Below are 24,069 nucleotides of genomic sequence, written 5' to 3' on the forward strand. Positions count from 1 at the left end.
CCATAATATTGGTGCAATGATGATGGATCTGTCTGTCACCCCATTTCTTCAGTAGATGAGGCAAAGCCAGCAAACCCTCACCTTGGGCCACTGGAGGAGCGGCTGGCTCTGCTGGTGCTGAGGAGACAGGGGCTTGTGCCTGAACACGTGGAGACCAGGCCTCTATACAGCCCCCTGCAGCCCGACATAGAACAGGTAACACTCATATTGTTTTTTTTGTAAAACTTTCAAAGAACTGCAAATGCAGTAGTAATCTGAGTGCAACAGTACAAAATCTTGGAATTATAAGGGTCCATGTGGAATTATAATGGTCTATTTTTGGAAAAAATGACTAAGTAAATGTGAGATGTTTTACATCTACCGTAAGTTTGCTTAAAAGTATCCAAAATACAAATATGTATTTTAAGATTTGCTACTGTATATTATTATATTTTAAGTTATATCTGATCATGTATTGTAAGTTATATCTGATTTTACCTTATTGTGGATCAAAACTCTATGGCTAAATATATTAAAACAATAGAATTTGTCAGATAGAGCCTCCCAATTCCAAGGTTCTGGATTGCATACTATAATACAGTAAAAAGTTTTATATGTACCTCTCATATTGGAATGTTGTGCATTTGTATATTATCATCTGAGTGGTATTTTTAAACTTGTATTCAGGGACGGTTACAGCTGTGGGTGGATCTTTTCCCTAAATCCATGGGTCCCCCAGGACCACCTTTCAACATCATTCCACGCAAAGCGAAGAAGTAGGATTAAAGAACCAAACTTTCAAATTTTACAGTACAAAATCTATTTTTGTCTATTTCTAGGAGTCAGATTTTTTGCACATTCTCTTGTACAGGTTCTTTCTACGCTGCATCATATGGAACACAAGTGATGTGATACTCGATGATGTCAGTGTTACAGGCGAGAGGATGAGTGACATTTATGTGAAAGGGTACGTCCATCCTGATGTTCTAATGAGGTTGTTAAGTCTGTAGAGATGTGTGATTTTGCTTGGTATTGTCTCCTATGTCACACATTTTCTTGTTTGTTTGTTGCCAATGTGACTAATAGTAGCAATGAGATGCTAAAGAGAGTGTTCTGCGGAAACAAACACAGTTGCAGGGCAACAAGAGCTATCTGTCAAACCTAATGAAATTGTCTTTTTCAATGCATGTGGTGTAACTGCGGATTTTGTTTATCGCTTGCAGTTGGATGCATGGACATGAGGGGAACAAGCAGAAGACCGATGTGCATTATCGCTCGCTAGGTGGCGAGGGTAACTTTAACTGGAGATTCCTTTTTCCCTTCCATTACTTACCTGCTGAACAACTCTGTACTGTTGACAAAAAGGTGAGGTTCAAAGACACCCCTGCCTGTTTAGAGATGAAAATATACTGTAGTCCAAATACAATGCAAACCCAAATCAACCCATTATTATTTCTTGCAATACCTTTGGTACAAGATTGTCATTGTCAATTGGCCAACATGATACAGGCAAAATAATTTTATATAAACTATTTTATATAAAAATAATTAAAAATAAACAGCCGCCCCAACTGGTGTCAGCTGTCTGATTGAGTGTAGAACTGAAAGCTAATATCCAGGCCTGATCAAATCATTCGCCTTCAGTAAGGCTCTCTGGGCAAATCCACAAGCCCTAAGTTATCTTTAAAGCTGCCACAGAAAGCCTTTACGTGATGGAAATCCTCGGCGCAGACAAATACAAGAGAACAAATGGTCTCAGACTCCAAAAATTGGCTGGCTGCTCCCTTTATACTGTAACTAGGTACAAGAAATCTCGTCAAGGCATGTCTGCCCCACATCTCAGCCAAACCTGGTTCAGGGAAAACAGCTGTGACTGACAGGGCACTTAGAGTGAGGTTTTGGCAAGCAGGAGACCAGTTATGGTAAGATTTAAGATAGCGGTTGCACCCATTACACCCAGAGTGGGTAATTATGTCAGCTGTTAGTAGATAGATCCACTTTTGGCTCAGAATTTTCTGGAGTATGCTCCAATTGAAGCAATACATTACAAAAGTCATTTGTGTGCATTAAAAGGAGAGTGATAGATTAGGTGTGAGAGTTTGTTTTGATTGGCCGTTGCATGGTTGTCAGGCGGACAGACAAGGCTTGTTTACGGGTGCAGGGTGTGACTTCATTATCCCTACAGTGCTGCTGCTCACATCAACAACTGTTACTGTACACCGTCTGTGCTGTCACGCTGATGGCATCCTGTCTGGCAGCTGGGTGTATAAGTGGGGTTGTAGTGACACTCTCTCCGAGCAAGCTTGTCATGCTATTCTCTCTCCTGTTCTCACTCTAGTTTTGACTCTCACTCACTGTCTAATTCTCTTTCTCTCACGTTCACTCTATCATTTTCTCACTTGGTCTTTCTCATTCACTCTCAAGGTCTATCTGTTTACATCTGCCTCTCATTGTTCTCTTCACTTAGACTACTTTCCATCTCACTATACTCATTAAATTTGCATGCACACCAATAATTAGATTTCAGGAACTGAAATTAAAGACACATTTAGCTCCATGATTGGGTTGTTCAGTACATGTATACTCTTAATCTGATATCTTCCGATATTTTCTCTGCACTTGTGATCAAACATAAGATAAAAAGCTTCCCTATATATTTGGATTAAAAACCAATGAGACAATTTGAAGAAAACAGCATTATGTACAATGTCTAAAAAATTCCATAAAATCTCCCAAATAAATATTTACCAGTAAAGTGTTTCAAGAGCTGAGCAACTAGCTGACAAGGAATTCATAACATTGTGGAGGTTATATAGTTTTACTGTATATTTTAGGTCAAAATAAAGAGGACAAATTAATTCAATTTATGCCATAAAACATTTAGTAATTTAGTAGATTTACTAAGATTTGAAATAAAGAGCACTGATTTGTATCAACAGTTGTGTATGATTTACAAAGACACATTGTGTGAATGACATGACCTGCAATATAGGGGGAGGAGCCTATATGTAAATTATTCATTTGCATATGCTCAGTGTTCATGATAGCTGATGGTTTTAAAGTGAGTGCCCAGAAGAGTGAACTAAATCTTCCACTACATATGCATTATTGCATGTCAAGTAAAATGAATGAGATGTAATGAAAACCTGAAAAAAAAGAGTGTGCATTATGTTAATAAGGTATATATAAAGTATCTCCAAAAAGTGAGTACACCCCTCACATTTTTGTAAATATTTGATTATATCTTTAAATCTGACAACACTGAAGAAATGACACTTTGTAAAGTAGTGAGGGTACAGTTTGTGTAACAGTGTAAATTTGCTGTCCCCTCAAAATAACTCAACACACAGCCATTAATGTCTAAACCGCTGGCAACAAAAGTGAGTACACCCCTAATGTCCAAATTGGGCCCAAAGTGTCAATATTTTTTGTGGCCACCATTATTTTCCAGCACTGCCTTAACCCTCTTGGGCATGGAGTTCACCAGAGCTTCACAGGTTGCCACTGGAGTCCTCTTCCACTCCTCCATGACGACATCACGGAGCTGGTGGATGTTAGAGACCTTGTGCTCCTCCACCTTCCGTTTGAGGTTGCCCCACAGATGCTCAATAGGGTTTAGTCCATCACCTTCACCCTCAGCTTTTTTAGCAAGGCAGTGGTCATCTTGGAGGTGTGTTTGGGGTCGTTATCATGCTGGAAAACTGCCCTGCGGCCCAGTCTCCAAAGGGAGGGGGATCATGCTCTGCTTCAGTATGTCACAGTACATGTTGGTATTCATGGTTCCCTCAATAAACTGTAGCTCCCCAGTGCCAGCAGCACTCATGCAGCATCAGACCATGACACTCCCACCACCATGCTTGACTGTAGGCAAGACACACTTGTCTTTGTACTCCTCACCTGGTTGCCGCCACGCTTGACACCATCTGAACCAAATAAGTTTATCTTGGTCTCATCAGACCACAGGACATGGTTCAAGTAATCCATGTCCTTAGTCTGCTTGTCTTCAGCAAACTGTTTGCGGGCTTTCTTGTGCATCATCTTTAGAAGAGGCTTCCTTCCTGGACGACAGCCATGCAGACCAGTTTGATGCAGTGTGCGGCGTATGGTCTGAGCACTGACAGGCTGACCCCACACCCCTTCAACCTCTGCAGCAATGCTGGCAGCACTCATACGTCTACTTCCCAAAGACAACCTCTGGATATGACGCTGAGCACGTGCACTCAACTTCTTTGGTCGACCATGGCGAGGCCTGTTCTGAGTGGAACCTGTCCTGTTAAACCGCTGTATGGTCTTGGCCACCATGCTGCTGCTCAGTGTCAGGGTCTTGGCAATCATCTTATAGCCTAGGCCATCTTTATGTAGAGCAACAATTCTTTTTTTCAGATCCTCAGAGAGTTCTTTGCCATGAGGTGCCATGTTGAACTTCCAGTGACCAGTATGAGGGAGTGTGAGAGCGATGACACCAAATTTAACACACCTGCTCCCCATTCACACCTGAGATCTTGTAACACTAACAAGTCACATGACAGCGGGGAGGGAAAATGGATAATTGGGCCCAATTTGGACATTTTCACTTAGGGGTGTACTCTTTTTTGCTGCCAGCAGTTTAGACTTTAATGGATGTGTGTTGAGTTATTTTGAGGGGACAGCAAATTTACACTGTTACACAAGCTGTACACTCACTACTTTACACGGTAGCAAAAGTGTCATTTCTTCAGTGTTGTCACATGAAAAGGTTTAATCAAATATTTACAAAAATGTGAGGGGTGTACTCACTTTTGTGAGATACTGTGTGTGTGTGTGTGTGTGTGTGTGTGTGTGTGTATGTATATATATATATATATATATATATATATATATATATATATATATATATATATATATATATATATATATATATATATATATATAAAGAATACCTTTTTAAAGGCTCTCTGACTACTGTTGGCAGTATAAATATAAAACCAGTGATTCAATGATAATATTAAGTCAGAGAAGCTTTTAGATTGTTTTCAGATTCTAAGGCATAAGTTAAAAATGGTCTTCCAAAGGCAGGAACAGATGGTGGGTCTTCCAATGGCAGATTTTGATCAATTTCATACTTTATTTGTACATGCAATAGCTGATTGATTGCTAAGTCACTTTCAGGCTCAGTGGATCATTGTGCAAGTGTTTTTGTTATTGATTACCATAAACATTGACTATATTTTGGTAGAATGGTGTCTCAAAATTGTTGGCTTATATTTATTAAGGCAAACATGCTATTTTGCTCATGTAAAAGATGCAATCTGTGCAGTAGGTGATTAAGCTTGCATGTTAGTAGATCAGGACTTGTGTTTGGTTTCACATGTGCCTTTTTTTATCACAAGTGACAAAATTATCAAGAGTTCATGTTAATATAATAGCGAAATCATCAAAGTTATATCAGATCAAAAGTGCTTCTCTTTTGCTCAATGTGATATAAATTATCTCTAATAACTTTGCCCACCCTTTGTCTTTATAACTACCTCCAAACTCTTTTGTGGCTTCTTCAGATCAGGTCTGGAGACTTAGTGGTTCATTTTCTGTTGGTTTTGCCTTATTTTCTAAAATTGTTTTAATGAAATGAAAATGAAACGATGCAGCATTTCTTTTGAAATTAAAGCACTATTGCTCATTCAGTAACATACGTTATTTATTTTCAAATAACCATTTCCCTACTTTCACAGAAGATTTAATTTAATTAATAGCTTTTACTACTTGCAGTGTTGGTACTAAAAGAAATCTGATTATTGAGTGACTCATGTACAGTGAAAAAGTATTTGTCCTATCCTGATTTCTTCAGTTTTTGTCTATATCCCACACTAAATAGTTTTAGCTCTTCAAACAAAATACAACATGAAACAAAGGCAACCTGAGTAAACACACAATAGTTTTATTATTTATTTATTTATTTATTACAAAAAAGTTATCCAACACCTATCACCAATGTAAAAACTAATTGCCCAATTAAACATAAAATCTGATTGTGCCACCTTTAGCAGCAATAACTGGAACCAAACGCTTCTCATAACTTGAGATCAGTCTTTCACTTACTTCTAGGACTAGGACTTACTCCTATGCTCTGGATCATTGTCTTGCTGCATAATCCAGTTATGCTTGAGTTTCAACTCACAGACTGAAGACCGGACATTCTCCTTTAGGATTTTCTGGTAGAGAGCAGAATTCATGTTTCCCTCAATTATTGCAAGTTGCCCAGGCCCTGAAGCAGCAAAGCATCTCCACACCATCACACTTCCACCACCATGCTTGACCATACGTCTGATAGGTCCTTTTTGTTGAATTCTGTGTTTGGTTTACGCCAGATATAATGGGACCTCTGTCTTCCAAACAGTTCCACTTTTGACTCATCAATCGACAGAACATTCTCCCAAAAGGTTTGAGGTTTTGGCAAAATTCAGACAAGCCTTAATCTGCTTCTGGATTATCAGTGGTTTTCATCTCACCACTCTTCCATGGATGCCATTTTTGCCCGGTGTCTTTCTGATAGTGGAGTCATGAACAGTGACCTTATTTATGCAAGAGAGGCCTATAGTTCCCTTGATGTTGTCCTTGGCTCTTTTGTGACTTCCTGGATGTGTCATTACTGTGCTTTTGGAGGAATTTTGGAAGATCGGCCACTTCTGGGAAGGTTCACTACTGTGTGTATTTTTTTCCATTTGGAGATAATGGCTCTCATTGTTGTTCTTTGGAATCCCAGAGCCTTTGAAATAGCTTTGTAACCTTTCCCAGATGGATTTTGTCAGGTATTTCCCCCCACGCAAAGAGTCTCGGAGCACTCCGTGCACTTAAGCTACCGGCAGTGCGACAGCACTCACTTCCAGGTTGATATTGACTATGTTTACTGTTTGTATCCTGTCTCCACCTATGTCATATGAGTGGTTGTGTCCAAATCATTTTCAGCTGTTCCTTGTTACTGCCTGTGCATGACAAAGCCATTGTTTCCGTGTTTGCTTCCTTGCATTTTGATCTTGTTTTTGGTTTCTTCATCTGTGTTTCTGTATTGCCCATGTTGTCTTTGTTTGTACATCACCTGACCCTTGCCTGTTTTGTGGATTATGTTTTGGATCATTTGTCTGCCTGCCTCTTTAATAATTTTTTTTTTTTTTACTGCAATTGCATCTGCCTGCATGCCCGTTTCCTGACTGAATACTGTACCTTCACCATGGATGTAGCAGGAAGGCAAGAGGGGAGTTACTGTGGGAAGACCATGCCAGCGTTTGACTCTGTGCATTTTTCTCAGTGGCTTTTCATGAACACCCCGGCTCCTTTTAACGGCACTGGAAGCTCTCTGAATGGATTCTTCCTTCACTGCCAGTTTTATTTCGAGAGCCTGTTAAACCCCAAACCCGAAGATAAGCAGCAGCTGCAGTTCATGTTGTCCCGGTTCATTGGTCCAGGGCGTAGCTCGTGATTGCCACAGGCAACTTCGGTCTGGGAAGCGTGGCTGAGTTCATGTTCCTCATGAGGTTGATTTACAGTAATGCAGACCTTCATTTTGATTTATAGAATTTTTTTGGGGACCTGCCCACCATGTACTATAAGAGGGAGCCAAAGGCCAACAGGGTGGCCTCCACAGCTCAGCTCCAGACCAAGGCCAACAGGGCGGCCTCCACAGCCAAGTTCGACGTGGCAGTCTCACCTGCAGTCTCACCTGCAGAGTGCCAGCCAGAGGTCTGGCAAGCTCATCTCCAGAGCTCCAGCCTGCGACCCTAGAGGTGGTCTCCCCTGCAGAGCTCCTGTCTGAGTTCAACAGGGCGGCTTCCACAGCACAGCTCCAGCCTGAGGTATCCCCTACCGAGCTCCAGCTAGAGACCAACGTGGACGGCCTCTCCTTCTGAGCTTCAGCCAGAGACCAACAAGGCAGTCTCCCCTGTGAAGCTCCAGCCCGATGTTGACATTGAAGCCATGTTCCTGCCTGAGACAGACAAGGCAGCCTCCCAAGTCATGTTTCTGCCTGAGGCCAACATGGCAGCCTACCAAGCCATGTTCCTGCCTGAGAGCGATAAGCTGGCCTACAAAGACATGTTCCTGCCTGAGGCCAACAAGGCAGTCTACCAAGTCACGTTCCTGCCTGAGACAGACGAGGCAGCCTCCCAAGCCATGTTCCTGCCTGAGAGTGACGAGCAGACCTACAAAGCCATGTTCCTACCTGAGGCCAATGAAGTCGTCTTCTAAGCCATCTTCCTGCCTGAGGCAGACGAGGTGGCCTAAAAAGCTCTGCTCAAGCCTGAGGCAGACATGGCGGCCTACAAAGTTCTGCTCATGCCTGAGCCCACCAAGGCCACCTACCAAGCTCTGCCCATGCCTGAGGCTGGTGGCACAGCCTCACCTGCTTACTGCCTGTATACCCCAAGTCTGCTCCCTGGCTCCTCTGGAAGAAGACCACATAGTCAGTGTCTGCCTCAGGACCTTGAACTTAGTTTTGACACTTTGCCCAGAGAGCCAGGACCAGCCTGAGGGGGAGAGTGTTTTTGGGTACTTCAGGATAAGCGGCCTTTTGGGGGGGCGACTCTGTCAGGTATTTCCCTCCTTGCATGGAGTCTCTGAGCACTCTGTGTACTTAAGCAGTACATACTTCTGGGTTGACATTGACTGTGTTTACTGTTTCACGTGTGTTTGTTTTGATTTATGTCCTGTATCGACTCCTGTCATATGAGTGGTTTTGTCCTAATCATTCTCAGCTGCTCCTTGTTATCTCCTCTGATTAATCTGTGTATTTAAACATTTTGTGTGTCTTTGTTCCCCGTGCAGTATTGTCTCAATGTTTCAGCACCTGTGCTTTACAGAGACATTGTTTCTGCGTTTGCTTCATTTTTGGTTTCTTGATTGTTTTTCTGGATTACCCGTGTTGTCTCTGTTTATACATTGTCTGACCCTTGCCCGCTCTGTGGATTACATTTTGGATCACAATTTGGAGTTGTCTTCCTGCCTCTTTAATAAAAGCCTTTTTAGTACACTTGCATCTGCCTGCACACCCGTTTCCTGACAGATGTATTTCAGTCACCTTCTTCCTCATCATTTCTGGAATTTCTTTCAATTTTGGCATAGTGTGTTACTGGGTAAGACCCTTTAGCCAACTTCGTGCTGTTGAAAAAGTTCTATTTAACTGTTGATTTGATTGAACAGGGTTTGCAGTAATCAGGCCTGGTTGTGTCTAGTCCAGCTGAACCCCATTATGAATGCAGTTTCATAGGTTTGGGGAATTAATAACCATAGGGGCAAATAAATTTCCACACAGGCCCAGTTGGTATTGGATAACTTTTTTGCTTCAATAAATAGCATTATCATTTAAAAACTGTATTTTGTGTTTACTCAGGTTGCCTTTGTTTTATCTTAGATTTTGTTTTAATTTCTGAAACAATGTACTATGAGATATACACAAAAACTAAAGAAATACTTTTTCACATCACTGTAGATTCATTTTTAGATTTTTATTTTTTGATTATTTAAGTGCAAATCAACACATTGATTACTGTGGAAAAAAATAATATAATTTTAAGCATTATTCATACATATTTTGTAGATGCAAAAATACTCTCTGTGTCTGCAGGAGCACTTCTGGAGTTTGGACAAGGCTGAAATGAAGGTTCCTCCTAAAGTCACCATTCAGATTTGGGACAATGACAAGTTCTCCTTTGACGATTACCTTGGTATGAACACACAAAGAGTAAAAAATCTTAGAGTCTCAGTCAGACCTCCAACTCAGTGAGTTCAGTGGTGTTAACCTTCCCAAAACCACATAACTGTTCAACTGCACCATTTCTCAGCCTTGACATGACAGCAGAACAAGAAGCAAAACACTGCGTGAAATAGGACCATGCTGATAGAATCCTTATGTTTAAGCTTACTGTATGTGCAAGTGTGTCTTGCTGGGCATGTCTGTCTGTGTATGTGTGTGTATATTTCGTAATTAGTTTGTTGCGAATGTCTGGGCCTCAGTATGAACCTATGTAACTTGTAGCTTTTGTCCCTGAGGCTACACCACACACAGTGGACTCCTACACAAATACATCATTCATCTTCACAACCACTGTTATTATTGCATTTATTAAACTTATTTCCAGCATATCAGCACATTCAGAGAAAATAAGAGTTATGATCTTAGGAACATGGCTCCCAAAAGAATGCTGTACACTGAATTATGGAGTATGTACGTATATGTTTAAACAATATATCATACAGCCACAGTGTTAAATTTACATCTTTGCAGACTGTGACAAATTGTCCACTTTAGGTTGGCAAAGTTTAAAACTGCCAAAAAACCTTTCTCAAAAGGGAATGATTTAAAAAAAACAAAAAAAAAACAACAGCGTCTCTTTCTCTTTGTCTCTCTCAGGTTGTTTGGAAATGGATCTGAACCACATGCTGAAGCCAGCGAAGTCTCCTGAGAAATGTGGTCTGGAGCTGCTCTCTCAGCCCCAGGACAAGCTGGTGTCTCTGTTTGAACAAAAGACAGTCAAAGGCTGGTGGCCTTGTGTGTGTGACAGACAAGGAGAGAAGATCTTAGCTGTGAGTGACAGCTAACACACACAAACATCTTGTAGCAATACACAGAATATGCACATTTACGGTGTTTGTTGTGTATGACAAATTACCATGAACAAGACATCTGACATGCTTGCCTTTGAACAACCGAAAACCTGTTTACTCAAAACTCACTGATAATGCATGTCTAAGGACAGTTGTTGGGGTGTCAGTAAATATTTATCTTCATTCATTTACTCATTTTCAGTAACTACTTCATGCTGATCAGAGTTTCTGTGAATTCTAAGCCACACTGATAGCCACCTGGGCTCAGAATTGAACCAGCTCTACCATCTGATCCACCATGCCTGAAATATATCTGAAATTTCATGAATTCTTGAGTATAAATTATTTGTGAAATTTTTAAAATCTCTATTGTTTGTCTTTTCTGAATAGGTACTATTTTGAGTACCTATTCTGAATTTGTGGTTATCAGTTACCAATGTAGTCAGTTTCTTCCTGATTTTACATATAAACTGTAAACCCTTTTTAGGAAAGTGTAACTAACTGGAAATACTTTTTGCTGTACTGCTCTAGTGTTTAAAAGTTGGGTAAAACTACCTCTGAACAGCTATGATAAGACTTGCTTTAAGTTACCTTTTAAGACCACGTAATGTGCTGTGTGAGTAGAGGCAGGATGCACATATGTACACTCAGTGTGATATTCATTTGGCAAATCCAAGGAATGTAATCCATGTCAATAGCAGGGGGTTAAACACAGGCATGCAAACGTAAACAAAGATAATCCATAATCAGAAACAAGGGAAAGCAGCAAGGCTCAAAACCAGGAAGTAAATGAAACACAGAACTTGGAAAACAAGGCTCAGAAATGAAATTACTAATAGCACAATAAAACTTCACAACACTACAAAGAAAAAGGAGAGTATAAATAGACAAACAAATCAAGAAGAAACACAGAACAGGTGGACACAAACAGGTAACAAACCAATAACAGGATGGGTGGTAGAGACAGGATCAAAACAGAAACCAAAACATAAGCACATGGTGTTTGTCACCATGGGAACTGTGAGATGAATGGAGAATCTGTGACAATCTATGACCCTTATTGTTAATGTAATTTATTTTTAAATTTACATTATATTTAACAAGTGCTCTTAGACGTAGACCTATGATAAGTCAGTTTTAAGTAAAACGTATTCTGTTAATTCTTCTTTTCTCAGTGCAGGAAATTAGTAAATGAGTTAAATTTGTCCTTCAGGGTAAGGTTGAGATGACACTGGAGATTGTGTCGGAGCAGGAACAGGACGAAAGGCCTGCAGGTCTCGGCAGAGAAGAACCCAACATGAACCCTCGTCTGGAGGATCCACAGTGAGTCAATTCTTTTAACCTTTCCTGTTAGTTCCCAAAACACATTATAAGCCTCCAAGATCATTTGGAATGGATGACCACAGTTTGTTATTTTTCTTTACTCTTTAGTTTCAGATGAGTCAAATCTGAAGGTAACTGAATAAATGTTGATAAACAGATATGTGGCTTCTCATTATCTCTGTGCAGGCGTCCTGAAACCTCCTTCCTGTGGTTCTCTTCTCCTTATAAGACTCTGAGGTTCATAGTGTGGAGGAAGTTTAAATGGTTCATTCTGGGACTCATCATTCTCTTCTTCATCCTGCTCTTCCTGGGAGTCTTTCTCTACTCTTTCCCTGTAAGCTGTGTGTATGAATGTGTGTGAATGTGTGTGTGGGGTGGGTATCATATCTGGGTGGTAATTTTATAGATCAAAGGATAAATGTAGAGTGTGAAAAGCTTGTATCTCTCTGATCGTATTTCAAGAATGTGGGGACCATTATTTAATATTGCACCTGGGTCAAATATTTCTCTCGCACTCACACACACACACACACACACACACACACACACACACACACACACACACACACACACAAGCTCAATGAGGTAGAAAGCCCTGATTTTACTTATTCCTTAGGCAGTTCTGGAAAATATTTCAATTACTGATTTTACCGTTAGGATTAGGTTATGTCTCTTTCGTGTGAATCACCCAACATGGTCTGATGCCTGGAAATTCGTAACTATATTCACATGACTCAGTTTGTATGAAAGTTACGAATGTTGGGGTTAAGTTCATGGATAGGGTCAGCCTTCATACCCTTCCTGTCAGGTTTAATTGGAAGAAGATTAAATGAAATCCAACCACATAACCTCGATCATTCAAATTTGCATAATTTTTTAAAGGTCAGATTTGAATAACTTGTGTTTTTTCCATTCTTGCAGAACTATGCTGCTATGAAGATGGTGGGCCCCTTCAGTGGAATAGGAAATGGGAACCAATAAGCAGATGAATTTGAGAAGACTGTGAAAGAAGGATGGGGCTCAACGCCCATGCTAGCACCTTTTATGGCACCTGTTATGCCAAATACATCTCAGTATTGAAACGGCTCCATATCTATTACTGGGTTCCTGTGGGATAATCAAGTCATATCACCTGGGGCATTGTGCATTATGCACACAGAAATCCATGCTGCTCCTAATGACATCTGTCTTCAACTTGAATAGAGAACAAGAGGATTTACAAGAGGATTTAAGTGTAAACTGATGTTACATCAAGATAACTGTGTAAAATGATGTGTGCACGTGCCTCTGATCAAGCCATCTATGCATGTAGAAATACCCTATGAGTTGTATGTTAACTCTGAGCTCCTTGGCCCTGTTTATGACCTCATGCTGAACTCATTTCTCCCTCTGAATTCTGTTTGACTACTTTTATCTCTCTCCCTGATTTAAACCCTTCTTCATGTAGTCTGTGAAATACTGGCCTTTTCACAGCTAGAGATGGCTTTCTTCTGCCTTAACATAGAAATATAGAGAAAGAATTGCCTTTCGCCTCCTCCTGTGCCTTCATCCCTCACCACCCACCCCTTTTGCTTTCAGCATGCACTGATTCTTTAGGTTAAAGCCTGGATTTGTCCTGTGAACTTGTAAGGTCTGAGGCAACCTGCTTGTTAGCCGAGCTCCAGCTGTCAGCAACCCTATGCTTGTCTGATAACTATCAAAGCCTCCACAGAAATCCCTGACTAAATAGACCTGGTGTCAGCTATGTGCTAGTTATATGTGTGTGTGGAGACTGGCTATGTGAGATACAGAAAAAGGTGACAGTTTAAGAGGGTTTGTAATGTGTCTTTAACTGTTAAAAAGCAAAATAATGTGGTGGCTGTGATGGCCTCTGTATACGAATGAGCTTAGAATCACATGTGTGCATCTGGTAAGGTCAGGACTACTTTAAAGAACTTGTTAAAAGGCAATCAGTGTGATAAAACATAGTGACAGAAGTAGGCAATGTGCTATGTTCCCTACTGTGTTGCGTGAAACACAAGCTCAAGTGGTCGAAGCATGGCCACTGGAAGGGTCAATCGGATCATAGCGCAGGGCTCCACAGTGCTGCACCTATTACATAAGACTGACCTTTGTGTGCTTATAGAGCTTAGCAGTGTGTTTAGCCTACAGCAAGAGCTACACCGCATCATTCTTAACAGGAAAGTTCAAGAGAACCAGGATAATCCCAGCAAATTTTCACTGATTTCCTTCCTAGAGCATGCACATGTTGGCCCAAAAAGGTGGAAATGGCCTATGTTCTTTAATTCAGTCTGAGACTGCTTTAAAATTATGATGTAAGAAAAGGGACTTGAAGAAGAATTAAAAGATGATAATGTTTTTTATGTTTGTTTGTTTCTCCTCTAGTCAAACTGAGTAACGCTATTCTATACTTTTACTAAAGCTGTACAATCCAAGTCCCAGAATACTTGAAATGGCTTTTTGCAGGACAATTGTTGATATATATAGTCCTGGGTCTATTCAGCCAAAGTAATTGAGGGTTACAATTTACCCAAAGAATAACTAGCTATTATGTCAATGTTATTCCTTGTTAAAGTTACACAACATGACAATCCTGTCTGTCACTATTTCTGTGAATAGGACACTGCTGTTACTCTGAATACAACATGCTGTACTATATCTAATCTAATAATGAATATGTCGGGAATATGCTGGCTTTAATCCCTCATAGGGATACATTCACTGTGCCTAAAATTGTATGTGCATACATTTTCAGACAATATATGCTTACAACATAGCAATATTCCAGTAACAAAATATATGCCCTTAATTGTAGTGTTGTCTTTTGTTTCATCAAGACCTACATTAAATCTTCTTGAAAAATGGTGTATGCATGAAGCACATTCCACATATTCAGGGTTTTCTAAACGAAGCTGCTTTGAGGTAGCATGCATGTGGATTTGAGCTTAAGTGATTGGCCTTTTCTGCTGAGTGTTTCAGGAGCGGGGGAAAGTTCATCTTTGTAAAAATATAAAACAAACAAACAAAAACAACTCAAATATCTAATTTGTTGTCGCATTTATATTATTGTCTTACGTGATCAAAATAGTAAGGAATCAGCAGAAACAACCTGATTCCAATGTCCACACATTAAATTTTCAGGAATAAATTCTCACATAAGATGCTGACAAGAGACTATGTAGTTGTTTGCACAGCTAGAAACTGAGCCACATTGTCGTTAGCTAGTCCTGAAATCTCGCTGAGTAGTGTAGTCCTGGAGGGTGTAGATGGTGTTAGCTTTATAAAAACACATTAACCAGCAGGAGCTTGGGGAAGGTGTGGCACATGAACAGAGTTTCGGGTTGTGCCATGTGGAATGGACCTCTACTAGACCCTGTCTCACTGCCGTCGCTTTGCTGATGCTTCAAATGAGCTGGCCTGCCTTGAAATAAAAGCAGGAATTTAATCGAGTGTGAATCATGGCCCTGTTAAACTGAGAGAGAGAGAGAGAGAGAGAGAGAGAGAGAGAGAGAGAGAGAGAGAGAGAGAGAGAGAGATTGAAAAATAAAGGTTATTCTTATTAACATGTGATCTATTTCTACAATACTTGAATTATAAACTACTGAGGTGAAATGTGGTGAGGATTCTAAGCGTTCACGGCTGGATCTCTGAAATCATTCATTGAAATCCATAGATCATGCAAAATTATGTTTAGTACCTCAGAATAAATGACATAGTAACCCAGAAATTATTCAACATGAGATGCAGGTAGTTTTTTTTTAATGTCCAGGGGCAAGTGGAGTCATGGGGAAGATGAAGTGCTCTGTACTTGGGATGGGCATAAATGAAAGCACCTGTTCTGATGATGGTGGTGGAGCAGTAAAAGAAGGGGTTGACTATCAAAATTCAGCAGAACAATGCTATGTCCGAAATTTCTCTTGCGTTACTGCCTGCCAAAAGCAATTCAAGACATTATTTTCTTGACTTTTCTTATTGCTTTGCTTTGATGTTCACTATTAATGTTACAAAGGTTCAATACTACTACCTACTGTAAATAGAAGTAACAAATATTTTATCCATAACAAATAAGAACAAGCAGCTCAGTTGTGGTTGCTAAATGGAAATTAGCCAGTTAAAGCATCATTATGCAGGTAACACATCTAATAGAATCAATAACAACAAAAGAATCAAATATTACACTTGCCAAATGTCTTGCTTCCATAGAGACAGGGATTTAGTTGATATAAACATTATGTTCCAGAGGGCTTAGACATGTGCCTGAACTCCCACAAAAGAGCAAAAGAGGAGAAACAACAAAGCTGTTGTAAGTAATACCAACCAGCTGGTTATTTCTTCTGCTAAGACAGCAATGCAACCTTTATAAATATAATTTAATCATATATCACTGTAGGGAAAAACACCCTGCAGATTCAGTTTTTAAAAGGAATGAGGAGGTGTTTTGACTAAATGTCACAGCAGCATATCAAATCCCAACTTTTAATAATCTATTCTTTCTGGCCTCATATCTTTCTTTCTTTTTGTTGTTTATTTATTTTATCTATTACAATTTGTCCACTCTTTACCAGATTTACCCCAGTGGCAATAGTCATGAAAGTCCTAATAACAAGTAATGTTATTCTTATTCCTTATTTGTACTTGTACCATTGTCATGAAAACCTAGCCCAAATAGTGTAAATTTAGAAGTCATAGAAAAGGAAGGAGCGGGTGACTAGGACCAGTACAGAGCATTAGCATCGAGCCTCTTTCCTCTAGGTGAATAAACACCTATTATTAAGAAATGTGCTAACATGTTAATCCGACCTTTCTATAACAATAATTGAAGTTTTTTTTTAATGGGTTCTTTCGTAAAGCTTGGAATTCCTATCTACACCCAGAGCATTTTTCAGTATTTATAATAAAGTGAAAAGTAAATGAATAGCTCCATCACCATGACTATCTGGTTACACTCCTTATTAAATATCATATACAGGACCTAAAGGAGGCAACTGAAGCATTTGAGCCAATTACAATATTCAAAATGCAATAACAGATGGTAAGGTAGTGCAGTGGGTATCACTGCCTGGGTTCAAGCTCATTTTACTGACTGCATGGAGTTCCTGTGCAAGTTCCTTCTGTGTCTGTGTGTGTTCCCTCTGAGTTCTCCAGTTTCCTCCCAACTCTGAGGTTTGTGAATGAGTGAGTGAATGTGTGTGTGCATGGTATTCTCCCATGGACTTCCAGGGTGTATTCCCACCTCTTGCCTAATGCTCCCAGGAAAGGCTTCAAATAGACTGTGACCCTGACCAGGATAAAGCCAGTACTGTAGATGAAAATGAAATGCAGTAATAGTAAATCTTCATTTAAATTACTGCCTGCATAATTTTTGCAAACAGATAAATCACTCACTCATCCACAAAAGCTGTTAACACAAAACTTGTGAAAGCATCAATTACACTGTTGTTACATTGTAACTAACCTATAATAGGCTTACACAGTGGCATGTGCTTCAATACAGCTCTTGTAAATATGTCTTTGTAGTTTTTGGAGGAAATATTACTACATAATAAATCATAGTGCTGAATGTGACTCAATACCAGCGGGCCACAACACTCTGTCTCTGACTCACTGTAACCTGGTTACAATGGAGGGAAACATTCATATTACAGCTCCCAGATTGCCCAGTAACACAGTGATATAATCGGCACCCACTAGCCTTTGCTTAGATTGCACCACATCTTGGCAGCCTTTTATACAAAGTTACTTCTGTCCAACATCTCAAATATAACCCACGGGTCTACACTAAAATGTCATAATTGTGGGTTTACCATCCATGAAATGAAACCCTGTTTGGATGATTTGATATATACAGTGGAAAAGTGCTATATGTAGAAGAGTAGGGTGTGTATTTATGTACTTTGTTATGATGTAACTGGTGTGGGCCAATCTACCACAATGAAATAAAAGATTAGAGTGTCCTTAAGATCAATCAGTTGAAGTTCACTACAATGATATTCGGGTAAAAAAAAAAAAAAGAAAAGAAGAAATCCAATAATTCCAGTGTAAATTTTATTTGGAATACCATGTCTTGTTTAAGGGCATCATATTGTTCGCATTTCTAAGAACACTCTGTACAACTTCTGTACAACACGTTTTCCAACAGAAAGCGTAAAATTTAAAGAGTCATCTTAAATCATTTCCAAACTGATTTGCTGTATCCACAGCTTTAAAAACTCTCTGATCTTTTCACTAGCCTTATAAGGCGTTCTTGGTGGAATAATTTCCTCGTGAAAAGGTTTTAATAAAAAATGAGCCCCTTGAAGGAAGGGTTCTTTATGGCAAAATTCTATCAAAGGACGTATTTTCAATGGAAAATTGATATTGGCTTGGCCAAAGCTAGCCCAGCCATAGTAGGCTGTATTTACAAAGAAACTGAGGATGAGAGATGGCCTGATGCACTGACCTATTTTAGAACTTGTTCAGTCAGCACATGTCTCTATATAATTGTATTTTGATGGCCTTAGAGTTCTCCTTAATTACTACCTTTCCTCTCTCTCTCTCTCTCTCTCTCTCTCTCTCTCTCTCTCTCTCTCTCTCTCTCTCTCTCTCTCTCTCCCCCCATTCCTTACTTTGTGTAGGTAATGTGTGTGTGTGTGTGTGTGTGTGTGTGTGTGTGTGTGTGTGTGTGTGTGTGTGTGTGTGTGTGTGTGTGTGTGTGTGTGTGTGTGTTCCTTGTGTTAAAGCTTGGGTATGTTATTTCAGCCTTGGTGAACTTCCTGTGCTCTTTGACCATTGTCCATTGAGTATGTGGGTGGGAGGCAAGAGTCATGCCTAACCTCGACTCTCATAATTCCTACAGTATACAGGGAAAAGGATCAGATGTCTCCTAGTTAGTAGACAGAATAAATTCAACTATACATTTAACTCACAGAAGATGCTGACCTCTATGTTCTACCTTTAAATTACTTCCCGGTGTTCATATTATCATAAAAGCTTTGTTAAAGTTTTTGTTTTGTTTGTTTGTTTTTACGAGTTGTTTAACAATGTTTTTAAAAAGTATGCTTAAGATTGTATTACCTACATATTTGGTACATTGCTCATCTTATGCTGTAATTACAAAGGTGAGGCATGTTTGATTCTCAAAATTCTCAAAAAAAAAAAAAAAATGTTTTATTGTCTCTCGAATGAGATCATGGAAAATCCAGACATCAAAAAGCTTCACCTATTAAACAACATCTGTATTGACTGCTAACTTGGCATGGCCAACCTTTTAGAAATCAACCCCCAGTCGCTGTAGACCAAAAGGGCCATTATCACGCAAATTGAATTAACAGATTAATAGTTCTCAAACAACAGAGATGTCATAAGTGGGTGATTTGGGATAGAGAGGCTATCTCATTAGCCATCTCTGGTATTGCAGCTAACTGCTTAACGGCTTCAATAAGTGGCCTCTTAAAGTCAATTTAGCAATCATATACATAAGTATTAACTCTTTTTACACATAATTATCATCAGAATAAACAAGGAGGAATTTTTCACTCTGAAATGGAAAAAGCTATATAATTTTATGAGCCACACAACCATGGGGCTTTTTTATGTGTTGAGTCATTTTTGTTTTCTCAAAATGCCTTGTTTTGATAAAGCCTCTTTTTCTGGTTTGATCTAGACACAGATAACAATAAAATGTGTTTAAATTTATTTACTGCTACACAACTACTGTTTTGCAACAGTTTTGGTCATGATTTTAGTGGATCCTAGGTATTGAGGATTAAAATATCAAGTCCCCAAACAAAAGAAAAGCTGTATCTTGGACAAAATTCAGGATCGTTTCACTTTTAACAGGCCAGGTCACCCTGCATTGCTCTCTAAGTGCTGTTCTGCACCGTGCAATGCTTTCTAAAGCCCATTATGAGAATGCTACCCAAGGAGTGGTTTTATGGCACTGTGAATGTAATTGTTTGCCTGTTTTATGCATTCTGCAAGCAGTGGGGTGGCATCCACACACAAACACACACATGCACACACACCACATAAAACTCTTCACACAAAACACTAAGCATACTTTTGAGAATGCCGTGGTTTGTGGTCTCCTGAGTTTGCCACCCTGACAGTAAGCTGCCCCTGCTAGGGCCCTGTCTGGCACTTCTACCTACCACAGAGCCTGGGAGACATCAAGCCCCCCCAACAAACATGTGAAGAGATACATTAACAAATGCTGCAATATTATGTTAATAAAAGGCAGTTTAAGACAATATTTATAATAATATTTCAATTTAGAATTATGTTTAGAATGATCTGTTGACTGAAAAAAAAAACCTAAGCTAATAAAAACAATAGAATGATCTTTGGAAACATGACCTTATAGGACCTTCTCTTATGGAAGACAAGTGTGTGGCCTGTGGCTGCTCAGTTGGGGTATCAGTATAATGTCGGGATGTCTGGGAACTGAACTTTACTCAGACACCATCTATTTCCTCTCATTACATCTAGAGGAAACATTAGAGGTCAACTTGCAGGAACTGAAAAATGCCCACTTCTTTGATGCTGTATTGTGGGATCTTAACTGTGCCCTTCCTTTTCAGGCATTGCCTCTTTTAACTCATTATTTTGTTTAGCCCAAGAATCGAGTTTGAACAATATGTCCTTTTGTTGTGGGCAGCTACATTGTCATCCCCAGTGGCATTCAATTTTACCACTTCATTCTTTTGGCCTTGTCATGTGTGCCCACAGCCCTTTCCTTTACCCTGAAGTTCCAGCAAAGCAGGATGCTGAAATATGCCTAGCAAAAAAGATGTTCTCATTTACATGGGCAATTAGAGCAGATAAATTTCCATCACATGGATGAAATTTTTCATTGTAATTAGGAAAATATCTGAACAGCAGACACATTGCTTATTAGCAGTTCTCAATGAGCAGTAAAAGTATTGTTCATGAAAGAATATTTCTAAGCTTATGATCTGGTGAGATTTCACCACAATTTCACCACAACATTTCTGATTCTAAAAATACCAAAATCAAGATTTTATAAGGTTAACCGTCTAAGTTCTCTTGATGATGAGGAAGACATGTGTCTCGATATGAATTCCAGGAATGTTTTGACTGCTATGATGAGGCTTTGGCTTATTACACCTGGACTGAGGTCGATTTGGTCACTGTAATTTCACCACAGCCAGTACAGCATGTTCCCAGGAACTGTCCTTCAGCAAAGGGAAACCGAACCCCAGGTTTTATTCCAAGAGTAAGCCATTTGGGACTCAAGTGGTGCTTTACCAAAGATTTTTTTCCCAGTCATATGGAAGACATTTCAGTCATTCCTTTTTACTAATCTTCTGAAGCATAGATGCCAGGCTTGGAGCAATAAATGAAAAATATGTTCATCAAGCAGTTAGGTGGTCAGAGTATGTCAGTTTAATATTAACATGATCCCCGAATTGTAAAATTCACAAAAAAAAATGAAGCTTTTAGAAAGAGTTAGGAGTTAGGAACTTTTGCACAAGAAGGTTTCTAGGAATTGATGGGTACTACATTGAATCTTCCATCCATCCAGCCATCTTCAACCACTTACTCCTCTTCAGGGTCACAGGGGAACCTGGAGCCTATCCCAGGAAGCATCAGGCACAAGGCAGGATACACCCTGGACAGGGTGCCAGTCCATCGCAGGGCACAATCACATACAGACTCACACACCCATTCATACACTACGGATACTTTACACATGCCAATCAGCCTACCATGAATGTCTTTGGACTGGGGGAGGAAACCCCCACAGCACGGGGAGAACATGCACACTCCACACACATGGCCCTGGCAGGAATCAAACCCTGAACTCTGGAGGTGTGAGGCGGACGTGTTAATCACTAAGCCACCGTGCGCCCCACATTGAATCTTTAAAAGTGTAAAATCCCCCAGAAGGAGAAACCAAAAGAACATGTTGGGGTTCTAGATTTAACTTTTTTTTAAGAGTGTAGGGCAAGTGATCATAGCTTTCCTACTTGTAATGACTTGAGTTCTTATTATTTCACTGACATCACTCCTGTCAAACCAGATCCCCACAATTCCCCTCCTGACCACCAGAGTTCAACCTCCCTTGAGCTCAAATTTGGGGTTCAGTTCCTGTAATCACATTCACCTGCTTCCTCTTAACACTAAGGTATGAAGAGCATAAACGTACAACATTTAGATGCAAAATGTAATCACATACTATTTGTTATCGCCCTGGCCATATTTTCAGTTGCAAGAATCCCTCTTAATCCCATTGAATCCAGTGCAATTTCAAGAAGAGAAGCAGCTCTACTCTCATAAACGTTACCCTCATACTAAATTTTTTTTATATTATTTTATTTTTCATTTGCATTTAGAGGTTAATCTAAATATGTGGTGCCTTGAGTAAGAGTTTTACTGCTGCAATAATAATAATAATAATAATAATAATAATAAGAAGAAGAAGAAGAAGAAGAAGAAGAAGAAGAAGAAGAAGAAGAAGAAGAGGAGGAAGAAGAATTAAACTTGAGACTAGAGATCCCAATAGTTCATATAAAAAATTAACAATAAATACCTCTTCATATCTCTTCAGCAACATATTCTTCATAAATAAAACCAAATAACAAGTATTTCAATCTAACATAACTACATCTTGACAAACACAGCCTACCTTAGCTAGGTCAAAAACACACAATTACAAATTCAGTAATTAATGTGACCTTTCTTTGACCTCTTGAGTTTCATATCTAACCACTCACAACTGCATGAGAGTAAAAAACATGCAACTGTTTTATTGGGCCCTTTTGAAAAAGTAAAAACTAATCCCCTTTAAAGCAACTCTTACTATTTATTAAAGAAAAAGCCAGCAGTGCTTGACAAATCTTTGGAGATAGAGATGCACTTTTCAGTATCAATTCCTTCTCACTTACATTCTCATTCCTCAAAGTTGGAAAAATTGGGACACTTGCCTTAAAAACACTCATCTTTTTTTTTTTTTCTCCATCTAATAGCCATTAATACCAGTGTGTTTGGCTGTTCACATTGTCAGTTTATCCTTATTCTCTGGCTTGCATCCTGTACTTTCATAATCCTGGGAGTACAGTTTATGTACCAATTTGCCATTTGGACTTTTCTTTCATTTTTGCTCTTGTTTGTAGCTCACTTGACATTATAACTTCTATCTTATTTTAATCTACATCTCACCATCATATTTCTCTAGTTTCTCTAATTGGGATTAATATTAACCAATATTAATATTGTTTACACAAATACCAGACATTATATTGGAAGAGGCCACTGAAACTGTGAAATTAGGTTCTAAACCAGTGATGGGCAATTCTGGTCCTGAGGGCCCTGCACTGTTCTGCAGAGTTTTTCACAATCCCTAATCAAACACACCTTAAATATCTAAGGTTTACTTTTAAATTACAGGCAGGTGTGTTTGATTAGTATTTTCATGAGTAAACCCAGTAACTATTAGGGGGCTACCTAAATGAACAAATCACTTCAAAAAGCTTTCACTGATGATGACTAAATCACATGGTTTGTGGCAAAATTACAAATTAGAAGACATAAGCAAGTAGTCTTTTTGCAGTTAACAAGCTAACATTATCAATCAAATCGGTGCCAAGTAAATTAGATCTGGAAAATGGGAAGTCCTCATTCACTAAATACAAATTCACATACTACTCATTTACACAGCCGTAAGCGTTAGCCTGGTCATTACCTCTCCTCAGCTACAACGTCGTCTTACTGCAAGTTGAGGTTTCCACTGGGAAAAGTGAAAGGAGGAAGAGCACCGCAAGGGGGCGTGGCTTATAATGGACAATTCGCAGGATATTTTCACTTCAGCTGGTGTTACAATAAGCCCTCGTGTTTTAAATAATTCAAATGATATAAATGATAACATTCAATGAATATGAAAGCCTATTTTCAGACCTATCTACTGTAATCCACCTCATCAGACAATTTATCAGAAGGATTTTACTGGGGCACAGCAAAATTATACTGGGGCTCATGCCCCAGTGAAAAGGGTCTAGCGACTCCCCTGCTCAAAAGTCTAGATCAGGGGTGTCCAATCTTATCTGGAAATGGCTGGTGTGGGTGCAGGTTTTCATTCCAACCAAGCAGGAGCCACACCTGATTCCACCTGTTTAATCAGTTGATCTTGGCTTTCAGTAGACTCAGGTGTGGCTTCTGCTTGGTTGGAATGAAAACCTGCACCCACATCGGCCCTTT

General features: G+C 39.5%; 1 protein-coding gene across 13 annotated transcripts in view; it reads left to right on the plus strand.

Moving 5' to 3' along the window:
• The window catches only part of dysf (dysferlin, limb girdle muscular dystrophy 2B (autosomal recessive)), a 90,990-nt gene extending 76,251 nt beyond the window's left edge, over positions 1-14,739 (plus strand). For 8 of the 13 annotated variants that reach the window (XM_053681343.1, XM_053681345.1, XM_053681347.1 and 5 more), the window contains 9 exons: positions 56-195; positions 667-755; positions 851-946; positions 1,203-1,344; positions 9,572-9,671; positions 10,358-10,530; positions 11,765-11,874; positions 12,061-12,208; positions 12,796-14,739. In XM_053681343.1, the coding sequence (XP_053537318.1) occupies positions 56-195; positions 667-755; positions 851-946; positions 1,203-1,344; positions 9,572-9,671; positions 10,358-10,530; positions 11,765-11,874; positions 12,061-12,208; positions 12,796-12,855 (1,058 nt within the window). In that variant the 3' untranslated portion in view covers positions 12,856-14,739. Of the gene's footprint in view, positions 1-52; positions 196-666; positions 756-850; positions 947-1,202; positions 1,345-9,571; positions 9,672-10,357; positions 10,531-11,764; positions 11,875-12,060; positions 12,209-12,795 lie in introns of all 13 variants that reach the window. The other 5 variants (XM_053681337.1, XM_053681339.1, XM_053681335.1 and 2 more) reach the window with 1 other exon arrangement.
• The last annotated feature ends 9,330 nt before the right edge of the window (positions 14,740-24,069 follow it).

Source organism: Ictalurus punctatus, chromosome 7, assembly GCF_001660625.3.
Source record: "Ictalurus punctatus breed USDA103 chromosome 7, Coco_2.0, whole genome shotgun sequence".
Classification (NCBI taxonomy): Eukaryota; Metazoa; Chordata; class Actinopteri; order Siluriformes; family Ictaluridae; genus Ictalurus; species Ictalurus punctatus.